The 11,618-nt window shown below is 49.0% G+C and overlaps 1 protein-coding gene and 1 pseudogene across 1 annotated transcript; both read right to left on the minus strand.

The window, feature by feature from the left end:
* Positions 1 to 902: 902 nt before the first annotated feature.
* LOC129149415 (60S ribosomal protein L21-like) lies at positions 903 to 1,662 on the minus strand (annotated as a pseudogene).
* Positions 1,663 to 3,485: 1,823 nt separating this feature from the next.
* On the minus strand, positions 3,486 to 9,293 carry CLPP (caseinolytic mitochondrial matrix peptidase proteolytic subunit). The gene is made up of 6 exons (XM_008150563.3): positions 9,055 to 9,293; positions 8,898 to 8,969; positions 8,261 to 8,357; positions 6,599 to 6,786; positions 5,710 to 5,815; positions 3,486 to 3,834 (listed from the first exon to the last, which is right to left on the minus strand). The coding sequence occupies exons 1-6, from the start codon at positions 9,238 to 9,240 to the stop codon at positions 3,665 to 3,667; spliced, it is 819 nt and encodes a 272-aa protein (XP_008148785.2). The 5' UTR covers positions 9,241 to 9,293; the 3' UTR covers positions 3,486 to 3,664.
* Between the last annotated feature and the right edge of the window lie 2,325 nt (positions 9,294 to 11,618).

The following is an 11,618-nucleotide window of genomic DNA, read 5'->3' on the forward strand; positions in this document are numbered from 1 at the left end:
CGCCTCCTCTCCCACGCTATTGGGCGCCATCTCTCAGTAGCTTAAACTATTGGGTGTCCCGCAAGTCCGTCTCCGGTGGCAAAGGCAGGATCTGGCCTGGGATGGTTAGGGGCCGTAGAATTTGGGCCAAAGCCGGCGTTATGGAGTGGCCAGGACTAGAGGTTAAGGGGAGAGAACAACTCGACTGAGAGGAAGGGGTTAGGGGCACAGGGGTCAGAGGAGTGACGTCAGGTCACGATTATGGGATCAAGTTTGCGGAAAACCGGGAATCACCCATTCCCATACAAACAGGCTGGTTTGCACCTTATAAACAATAAAAACAAAAACCCCTTCACTTCATGGTAGAATTGGCATATTACCATTTTGCAGCCCTTATGGGAATAATATATAGTGGATCTAGACAAGGATTCTCGTCAGCTCCTAAGGTCAGGAAAAGGGACAACTGGACTTTTTGTGCCTCCTGGTGGAAGCACACACCCCCAGCTAAGAGGTCACTTGCCAAAAAGGGGACCCTGAATTCAGTTAGATTTCTCTAGATTTATACACCAAGTTACAGGAAATACCTAGGATAGATGTCACCACCTTTCCTGACCCAGTCATCAAAATCCAAACTGAAAGTCTACAAGACAAAACAACCTTGTTTCTCCAACAAATGAATCTCAAGGAAAAAGACAAGAAAAAGAGGGAGAGATCGAGAAAGAGATTAAGGGGAAACCTGAAATTACAAAAGACTTAGAGATCTATCAACTTGTTGCAACAAGCTAGAAAAATAGAGACGGAGGAAATCTGGACATTGGTTGGATATTTGTAAGTATTTTAATTTTTTGTAAGTATTGAAATTTGGACACTGGTTGGATATTTGTAAATATTGTAAATGTTTTTGTTTTTCTTTTTCTTGCAGGACACAAAGTTTTCTTTATTCTTTGGGGGAGAAGGGATGCCACACGTCCACTCAATTAAGAGAAACATTTTTATCAGCACAGAAGTTTTCTTTATTTTTTTTCACTTATGCCATGAATTCATAGGGAATGGGTTCCGGCAGCTCCGGCTCCTTCCCATTGGTTCTCACAAAGTGTGCTGCTCTGGGTGGAGCAGGCTGACGCTTCAGTTGAACCCAGGTACCTTTCTCTCTGGCTTCCTTCTTTTTCTGATCATTTTCCTTCACAGGTTTCAGGAAGCTATCTCGGCTCTTAGAGTGCTTCATATGCTCAATATGTACGTTAATTCTCTTGGCAAGAGTCTTGCCCTTGACTTGCTTGTTCACAGTAATGCCCACTGCATGCTGGGTGACACTGTAGACTTCCAGCTTTGCCCTGGTAACATTTGTGGGCATTCCTTTTTGAACAGGGCCCATTCCCTTGATGTCCACAATATCACTTTTTTTTTTTTTTTTTAATACCACCTTTCTTGTAGATTCGCATGTATGTGGCCAAAGAACAACTAACTCCCTGTGTCCCAAAAGGCCTGGAGAACACAGCACGGGTGCCTCTCCTTTTCCCCTTTGTGTTAGTCATTTTGGCGAATTACTGGAAGATGGCGGTTCTGCCTGAAAGGCTATTGTAATTTTTTTAGGTTTGAAAGTGGCATTGTGGTTGCCTTTTTGGAGATTCCTTATCCCTTTAGACATACATACTGAAATATTTATAGATGTAATGAAAATTGGGATTTGCTTTACAATAATCCAGGGAAGTGGGGGACAGGGAGGGACAGATCAAAGTTGGCCTTGAGCCCAGCCAGTGTAGCTCAGTGGATTGAACATCGCCCCAATCACCAAGAGGTCACTGGTTTGATTCCCAGTCAGGGCACATGCCTGGGTTGTGGGCTTGATCCCAGAAGCTGCCGATTGATCAATGTTTCTCTCTCATTGATGTTTCTATCTCTCCCTTTCCCTTCCAAAAATCAATAAAAACATTAAAAAAAAAAAAGTTGGCCTTGAATTGGTGTGATGGGTGCATGAGGCCTCATTATCCTGTATTTTCTATTTTTGTATATATTTAAAATTGTCCAGAATGAAGAGTTTAGCCAAATGTAACCGATAAAGATAGCCAAATTAAAAGTCCTCTCACCGAAACCGGTTTGGCTCAGTGGATAGAGCGTCGGCCTGCGGACTGAAAGGTCCCAGGTTCGATTCCGGTCAAGGGGCATGTACCTTGGTTGCGAGCACATCCCCAGTAGGGGGTGTGCAAGAGGCAGCTGATTGATGTTTCTAACTCTCTATCCCTCTCTCTTCCACTCTGTAAAAAATCAATAAAATATATTAAAAAAAAAAAAAAAAGTCCTCTAGATTTTAAAAACATAAAATTCACCCCAATTCTCCCTCCAGCTCCAGTCCCATGTTCTCTGCTCTCCTTTACAGCAAAATTCCTTGAAAGACTTGTCTGGCTCCAGTATTTTCCAGCCCATGCTTTCTGAGACCCCACAGCACTGAAAGTGCTTAAGGCCACTTAGTGACTTTCACTGTGCCAAATCCATCTGCCAGTTCTCAGCCTGACCACGAATTCCACAAGCTGATGTCTCCTGTATTTTTATTTCCATCCCCGACCCAGACTTACCCATCCCCTGGGATGTCTGAGGCTCATCCAGCATCAAATATAACATGACCAAAAGGAGCTTCTGATCGCGGCCCTCAAACCTGCTCCTCCCGCCAGCCTTCCCATCTCAGTTAGCAACTCTCCATCTTTCTAGCTGCTTTGGGCCAATTCCTTGGAGTTTATGAAGATTACTTTCTTTCTCAAATCTCACATTCCACCTGTCAGCCCTGCCTTTAAAACCTGGCTGGAATCTGACCTCTTCTCACCACTTGGTTGGGCCTTCAGCCTTCATCGGGATTATTCCAATAGTCTCCTAACTGGCCTCCACGTTTCTGAGCTTCCTGCATTCCCACCACATCTCCATGGGGGCCACAGTCATACTTCCTTTTTGTTCCTCTCCTCGAAACCCTCTGCAATTTATCTCCCTCATTGCTAAGACCTACCAGGCCTTTTGAAATCTGTACTTCTCCCCTTTCTGCTCTAATTTTCTCTAGTCTTACGGTTCCTCCCAGGTGCCAGGCACAGTCCTGCCTCAGGGCTTTTGCACTCGCTATACCCTCTGCCTGGACTGCTCTGTCCCAAGACAGCACCATGGCTCCCTCCCTCACCTCCTTCAGGTCTTTGCTCAAGTGTCACCTTCTTAGCAAGGTCTTCGCTGGCCACCCCATCCAAAACTGTCACACACACACACCCTGCACACTGCTTTTCCTGATTTTAAACTGTCTGCCCCCACAAGAATAAGTTCTTTGAGGACAGGGATTTTTGTGTTTCCTTCACGATTTGTTGCGCCCTCTAGAACAGTGCGTGGAATGGTGTATATGCTCAGTCCAGGTTGTTGAAGTTCAGGAGCTGAAGATTAGAGCCTCAGGGTCAGAGCCAAAGCAGAAGGGGCCTTACGAAGCATATACATTTGCATGGTGGTGAAGAGGGGAAGGAAGGAGCCACAGAAGGGGAGCAAAGACTACAAAGATTTAATTTAAAATCACAGTGTCTCAGCCAGGATACCCGCCACTAAGGGAACACCCAAGTCCAAAGGTCCTCGAGGGGCTCCTCCAGGCTCAGCAGCAAGGAGCCGCCAGTGCAGCAGCTGTAGCTTCTGGCCCCTCGGCTTTCCTCCCAGGGGTGAGGTCCACTCAAGCGCTCACTGGTGCAGGTTCTGCTGCTGTCGCTGCCACAGGCTCCTTCTGCACTAGCTCAGGCTCGTCCTCACCGTCCTGAGGTGGGTGCACCAGAACCTTGTCTAAGATGCCAAACTCCTGGGCCTCCATGGGGCTCATGTAGCGGTCTCTCTCCATGGCCGACTCTGGGGGAGGGGGGAAGCGGGAGACAGGACATATGTGGTTAAAAGCAGAGACCTGGGGCCCTCGCTGGTGTGGCTGTTGGTTGAGCATCGTCCCATGCACCAAAAGGTCACCAGTTCCCCGTCAGGGCACATGCCTTTCCCACTTTGTGCTCGTTTCTAAATACCACTGCTAAAATACCTATTTCAACTTTTTTTACTTGTTAGTAATAGGTGATAATCTGGGAAGGCGCATGAATCATAAGTGGATAACGGGATAAATTTCAGATTGAACATACCCACACGGCCAGCACCCAGATCAAGAAATGGGACATTGGCCTGGCCGGGTGGCTCAGTTGGTTGGAGCGTCATCCCGTACACTAAGATTATGGGTTCGATTCCCAGTCAGGGCACTTACCTAGATTGTGGTTTCGATCCCCAGTTGGAGTGCATATGGGAGACAATTGATCGATGTTTCTCTCTCACATTAATAGTTCTCTCTCTTCCCCTTCCTCTCTCTCTAAAATCAATTTAAATATATATAATCTTTGGGTAAAGATTTAAAAAAAAAAAAGGAGCATCACTAGACCCCCTAAAACCCTGCTTGAGCCCATTTCCTGTCACCACGTCCTCCCTCCTCCCCAAGAGTAACCACTATCGTAACAGTGGCCTAACAGTTATGCCTGTTTTTGTTCTTTAAATATGTGGAATCACAGTGTTTACTCTTTTTTCCACTCAGCATTAGGTTTCTGAGATTCCTCCAGGCTGCCATGTCATCGTGGACCATTCTCTCACTGCTGTATAGTATTCTACTCTGTGAATAAACCTCCACCAATGCACTCATTCTCCTGCTGTGGGCATCTGTATTTGGGGCCTGTATGAACAGGACTGCCATCAGCATTCCTGTCTGCATCTTTGATGGACATAAACACTCAGTTCTCCCATATATGCTGAGTGGGGGAACCCCAGCATCTTTTCGCATGTTTAGCCTTCGCCAGTAGTGCCAAACAGCTGGAGTTAGGGAGCTGCAGGTCAGAGCCTCAGTGGCTCTACCATTTTCACTCCGGCCTGCAGGATAAGCGTTCCAGTTGTTCCACATTCTTGTCAGCATTTGATGTTGTCAGTATTTTATATTTTAGCCATTCCAGTGGATTGAAATGGTATCTCGTTGTGGCCTTAATTTCTAATTTCTTTTCCCTCATATCTCATAATGTCATGATTAAACAGCATCACTAAAGATGGTGAGCATCTTTTCTTCTTCTTTTTTAATACATTTTTATTGATATCAGAGAGGAAGGGTGATGGGGAGAAAGATAGAAACATCAATGATGAGAGAGAATCACTGATTGGCTGCCTCCTGCACGCCCCTTACTGTGGATCGAGCCTGCAACCCCTGGGCATGTGCCGACTGGGAATCCAACACGGGACTTCCTGGTCCATGGGATGATGCTCAATCCACGGAGCCAGCACAGCCGGGCGTGAGCATCTTTTCTTAAGCTTTTTGGCCACTTGGAATATTCTTTGTGGAAGGCCTGCTCATACCTTTTGTCCCATTTCAATGAAGTTTTTGAAGGTTTTGTAAAATTTTTTTAAGTGCTTAGAACAGAGGTTCTCAACTGGAGGTGATTCTGTCTGTCAGAGGACACTGGGCAATGTCTGGAGATAGTTTCGGTTGTCATAGTTAGAGGGTGTTCCTGGCATCTAGGGTGGCAGCCAGGGGTGCTGCTCAGTACCCTACAGTGCACAGGACAGTCCCCACCACAGAGGATGATTGACCCCGAGTGTCAGTAGTGCCAAGGTTGAGAGGCCCTGGCTCAGCGCAAGCCTGACCCTTAGACCTGTGTTGGTTCAAATAAAGGAAGGGGAGCAGTGGGGGTCTGCCTGGGGCAGGGCACTCACCAATCACCTGTAGGCTCTGTTTGGTGTGCTTGGCATAGATGGTGTAGAGCTGCTTCTTGAGTTTTATGATCTCCTCTGCCTGAATGGCGATGTCTGTGGCTTGGCCCTGGGGGACGTCCCAAGGAGAAGGTTGGAACCAGTGTCAGCACTCATGGGAAGGCTGGAGATGGGGACCCGGGAGCCCCCTCTGGACTTTGGACTGCCAGTGGTCAGGCAGGTGGGCCAGGGCTTTAAGTCCCTCTACACGCTGCTTCATCCTCACCACCATCAGGAAGGCCTCCTGGATTAAATATATTATCTTATTTTCTGTATCTGGACCTCACTGACCTAGAGGAATGGTCCCTACCAGGGCCAGCTAATTCCTAGAGAGAGCAAGCAGCTCACCTAAAAGCACACCTTTCGTGTGCAAATCAGACAATTCAGAGGCCATATTCCCACCACCGCCTGGATTCTGAGCCACTATTCCCGTCCCGATGCCCCCAAGGCCAGTTGCCATACAACTAGGGAGAGCTATTACACCTCGGAGCTTGTTACAGTTATTCAGACGAGCCAACCTTAAGGCTGTTTATCTTGCCTTGCCCCCAGTTTTCCCCACAGACACGACAATAAAGGCTCTTGTCATGTTTCCTTCCTGCTCCCTTTGCCTCCTGACCAACCCTGGCGCTTGCCCGTGTGTCCCTGCCATAGCCTGGCATGCGCCTTCCTTTTGGAGACTGTGAGTAACAGACTCTTTTCAACAGCAGTTGGCTTCTGTTGACCCCACTGTAGCTAAATAATAACCCCTACATTTTAAAACACTGACATCCCCACAGGAGTTTCACCCAGTCAGTCCTTCTGTCTAGACCCCTGTCCCCCATCCCTGAAGCAGCTTGCAGGGCCTGGCACTCACCCGGGCGCCCCCAGAGGGCTGGTGGATCATGATGCGTGAATTGGGCAGCGAGTGGCGCATGCCTGGGGTGCCCGCGGCGAGAAGCAGGGAGCCCATGCTGGCGGCCTGGCCAACACACCACGTGCAGATGGGGTTCAGGATGTACTGCATCGTGTCGTAGATGGCCAGGCCCGAGGTCACCAGGCCACCTATGGGTGGGAGCGCAATTAGGGGCTGTGCCAGCTCCTCCCACCATCCTTTCCTTATATTAGGCCCTGATCTTAGGTAGAGTTGGTGTGAATGCAGTCGTTTTTTTAAAAAAATCCTCTCCCAAAGGTTGGTATTTTAGAGAGAGAAAGAGAAACATTGATGTGAGAAAAACATGGATTGGCTGCCACCCATATATGCCACAACCAGAGATTGAACCTACAACTAGGTATATGCCCTGACCAGGAATCGAACCCACAACCTTCTAGTGCATGGGACGATGCTCCAACTGAGCCACTGGGCTAGGGCTAGATGCAGCTCTTTAAAGCAGGGTCTGCAAATACCTCAGGAGGGAGGGAGGTGACAGGAACAGGTGACCCAGGCCAGGTGGGAACAAAATGAGAGTGCTTGTTCCAGAGTGACTTGTTGCCACATGTGCATGTGGGCCCAGAGCGACCAGATCTGCCAAATTTTTAAGAGATACTAGAAATTCGGAGATGTGGCTGAGGGTGAAGCCTGGAGGCAGCCTGCCTGGGTATAACCCCTGGCTGGGCAATCTATCATCTGTGTGGCCTGGGCAAGTTACCTAGCCTCTCGGAGCCAGTGTCTCCTCGGTGAGGTTGCCATAAGGATCAAATAAGTCAAATGCACATAAAGTGTGTAGAAAAGTGCTTGGCATAGTAAACACTCAATCAAGATTGGCTATTCCTTTTTTGAGGGGAGAGGGTGGTGGTGGTGGTGGTGGTGGTGGAATCTAACAATTTTAAAATGTTGACAACTAGGTCAGGTTGGTAAAATGTTATGTGTGTGAAAAAGACAAATACCATATGATTCCACATATATGATGAATCTAAAGAACAAAATAAACAAATAAGCAAAACAGAAAAAAACCCTCATAGATACAGAGAACAGACTCATGGTTGCCAGACAGGGAGGGTGGGGGGATTGGGGAAAAAGGTGAAGGGATTAAGATGCACAAATTGGCAGTCACAAAATAGTCATAGGGATTAAAGTTCATCATAGGGAATATAATCAATAAAATTGTATTAAGCATGCATGGTGCCAGATGGGTGCTTTAATTATCAGGGGGGTCGCTTTGTAAATTACATAATTGTTTAACCACTATGCTGTACACCTGAAATAAATATAAAATAACATTGAATACCAACTCAACTGTAAAAAAAAAAAAAAGTTATGTCTGTGATCAAAGAGGAAAATTCAGCTGAAGGTTTGTGAACCTAGACTTAAAAGCAAGGAGCAGTTTTTGGAGGGTTCAAGACACTTTTGGGATTCTGAAGTTAATTCTGAATCCCTACTTTCTCCAGAGGATTTTTTAAAGAACATCCCTGATGGGGTTGGAAAAGGCAGGGGTGGGATGGGGTGTGTGTGTGTGTGTCAGAGTCTCCTGAGTCACCTAGTGCATCCAAGCAGTGCCCCCTCGAACTTAGGGGTTCCTCCCCCCCTCCCCACGCTCACCAGGGCTGTTGATGTACATGTGGATGGGCTTCTTGTTGCTCTCAGACTGTAGGAACAGCAGTTGCGCGATAACCAGGCTGGCCACATTGTCATCAATCTGCAAGTGGGGAAGATAGGTGTCCCCAGGTGATGGTGGGGAGAGGGCTAAGGGAGGCAAGTTTTGGCGTGGCTGGGGATGAGTCAGGGAACCAGGATGACTGTTAGAGCCCAAGTAAGATGGGTCGGAAAGAATTCAGGATTCAGAAGGGTATGTAGGGGGTGGTTGGGACCCAGGGAGTTTGGGGCATAGGAAGGGCAGAGTCAGTGGGCTCTGAGCACAGGACGGGAAGGGGTCAGAAGGGTCGGGGGACTGGAGTCTAGGAACCGGGACGGGATCATAGCTGTGGGAGGGAGTTCAGAAATCAGGGAGAGGAGGGTTTGAAGAAGGGGTCAGGAGGGAATGGTGGGGAGTACGTGGGGCCGGGGGCGGGGTAGTCAGAAAGCTTATGTACAAGGAAGTGGGTGTCAGGTTGTGACTAGAGCGGAGCCCAGGGAGGAAAGTCAAATGGGAGACGTCAGGGAGTCAATGGGATTCGAGGATAAGGGGCGCCTAGGATCCGGGCAGGAGCAAGGGAGGATCAGCGTGCTGGGTGCTCACCGGACCCATGACACACACGATGCGCTCCCTCAGCAGCCGCGAGTAGATGTCATAGGCACGCTCGCCACGACCCTGGAGGAGAAAGATGGAGGTGAGGGTCAGGGCGGCCGTGCCCCCAGCCCAAGCCCCCAGGCCTGTTCTCCGCCGGCCACTATACCGTCTGCTCCACCACGATGGGAATGAGCGGGATAGCCCGGGCCGCCGTCGTGTGCAAGCTCCGCTGCAGGGCCAGGCCCGTCTCGGGCATCCGCTGTGTGGGGAAGAGGGCGGCGAGGCGAGGCCATAACGCGGGGCACCTTCCTGCCGCCACCCGGGTCCCCCCCACCAGCATTCCGCTCCACATCCCGCCGCTCGTCCCTCCCGGCTTCCGTCCGACGGCGGAACTACAACTCCTAGCGTGCTTTGCGCACACAGCGCTAGCTCTCTAGGCCGCCCACTTCCGGGAAGTTGGATGGACACGTTCAGAGGCGGGGCGGAGCCATAGGAGGAAGTGGAATCCAGGCAAAGCTGGAGAAGTTTTAGAACCTCCAGTTCGAGTCCCTTTCCTAACAAATTCGTCATAATATTCTGCCGTTCATTACTTATTTTAAAAAATCAACATTCGGCCCTCCCCTGGTGGCTCAGTTGGAGATGGTCCTGTACACCAAAGGTTACGGGTTCCATTCCCAGTCAGGACACATACCAGGTAGGGGTGCTTTGGGGAAGCAACCGTGGGTGTTTCTCACATTGATGTATCTCTCTCACATCTCTCTCTCTCTCTCTCTCTCTCTCTCTCTCTCTCTCTCTCTCTCTCTCTCTCAGCTCTAGCTTGTTTTGCTCAGTGGATAGAGCCTAGGACTGCAGACTGAAAGGTCCCGGGTTCCATTCAGTTCCAGTCAAGGGCACCAGGTTATGGGCTCGATCCCCAGTAGGGGGCATGCAGGAGGCAGCGGGTCAATGATTCTTTAAAATAAATAAATAAAAATCAGCCCTGGCTGGTTAGAGCATCAACTGTACACCAAAGGGTCCTGGGTTCAATTCTTGGTCATGGGCACATACCTGGGTTACAGGTTCCTCCCCTCTCCCAGTTGGGACCAGGTGTGGAAGGCAACCAATCTATGTGTCTCTCTCATATGGATGTTTCTCTCTCCCCTCTCCCTGCCTCCCTTCCACTGTATATAAAAAAGCAATGAGAAAATATCTTCATGAGAATAAAAAAAATAATAATAATTCAACTGCCAAACACGAGCAGGTGGATTTCTATTGTGTGGGGTAGGAGTGGAGGGGGCAGGAATATCAACATTGTGCTCACTGTGCCCTGGCCTCAGTGACCTTTCAGCTTGATGGGGCCGACTCCTGCGAGACCTTGGCATTCATTTATGGAAAAGTGTGGGATGGAGGGAGGGACCACAGGTTGTGGGACTTACTGTGTGATCTTAGGTGCATTGCTTAACCCCTCTGTGCCTGAAGTTTCTCATCTGGAAGATGGTGACGATCAAAGCCACACAGATTTAAGGATACCTGCTGTTGAGCCTGCATATTGAAATCACGAGTTCAAATCTTGGCTCCACCACTTACTGGTTGTTTGTACATGAGCTTCAGTTTCCCATTTGTAAAATGGGGATTATGATAACCTGGTCCTAGGATTGTTGTGCCTCAGGCCCTCAGGTCCAAGAAGTTCTCTCAAATGAGGGTCTATTTGAAGTGGACTTTGACTCAGGTAGGAGTTCTAGGTGGACAATATTGAGGTGCTGGACTCTAAACTCAATGCTGGGTGCCCTAGGTAAGGGTGGTTTTGTACCCTCCAGGCCCTCAGAGGATCCCAGTCTGATGGGGAGATAGAGCAGGGAGGAAAGTCACTCTATGGACTTGGGGGCAAAACAGAGGGAAGGACATGGAAGTGGAAGAGTTTGACAGTACCCCTGGCAGAAGGCCCTGATTTAGGTCTCACTGGTGGGGGGGTGGGGCATAGGGGGAGCTGGCATTTAGGCACTAGGTGTGGCGTTTCCCCGGAGGACTGAGGAGGTAGGTGGGCAGTGCAGGCTGTCCCAGTTTCTGCTATGAGTCAGGTGGGTGGCTCTGCCTAGCTGGTTCCCTTAGGGCCTGAGCTCCCACCCTGTGCTAGGGAGAAGGGCCATCAGCTGTCACCACCCCGGCATCCTTCCCCTTAGTACTTCACCACAACCCCTGCTCTCTCTGCCTCCCAGGTATCTGCTGTCTATTCAAAGTTCAGCTACTTTTCACCTCTTTTGTCAACACACCCAGCTCATAGGTGTTCCAACTTCACCATTGTAGGGGGCCCCGCTGATAGTTCTTCATTCAGCAGGCTAAGTGATCCTCATAAAAGCTAATTGAACCATGCCCCTTCCTTGCCGAAAACCCTCCCCTTGGCTCCCTATCACTCTGCTATCTTCTAACCTCATCTCCTTCCACCTTCCTTCCCTGTTCTGCTCCAGCGGTGACATTTGTTCCTCAAAAATGCCAAGCTCCGTACAGTCACCTTTTCTTGTGTCCTCTTCCTGAATCTACCTCCTGAGCCTCCACTCAAATGTCACCTCCTTAGAGAAGCCTTCCCTGGCCCCCTTGCTACCTCAAGAACTCTCTGGAATGTTTGCCTTGTTTCATTGGCTGTCCAAAACAGTCCCATCAATTTATTTATTTATTTATTTTTTATTGTCTGTAGAAGTGAACTCAGCTCTGTGGCCCTTGGGATGCTGTTATCAAACCTTTTTGATTAGGACT

This window comes from Eptesicus fuscus, chromosome 6 (genome assembly GCF_027574615.1).
Source record: "Eptesicus fuscus isolate TK198812 chromosome 6, DD_ASM_mEF_20220401, whole genome shotgun sequence".
Taxonomy (NCBI): Eukaryota; Metazoa; Chordata; class Mammalia; order Chiroptera; family Vespertilionidae; genus Eptesicus; species Eptesicus fuscus.

What these genes read in the sequence shown, in the direction of transcription:
- CLPP (XM_008150563.3), bottom strand. Translation starts at nt 9,240, where the DNA reads ATGTGGAGCGGAATGCTGGTGGGGGGGACCCGGGTGGCGGCAGGAAGG. An exon ending in CATGTACATCAACAGCCCTG is followed by an intron (nt 6,787 to 8,260) that starts GTGAGCGTGGGG and finishes TCCCACCCATAG; the next exon opens with GTGGCCTGGTGACCTCGGGC. An exon ending in AGCCCTCTGGGGGCGCCCGG is followed by an intron (nt 5,816 to 6,598) that starts GTGAGTGCCAGG and finishes GACGTCCCCCAG; the next exon opens with GGCCAAGCCACAGACATCGC.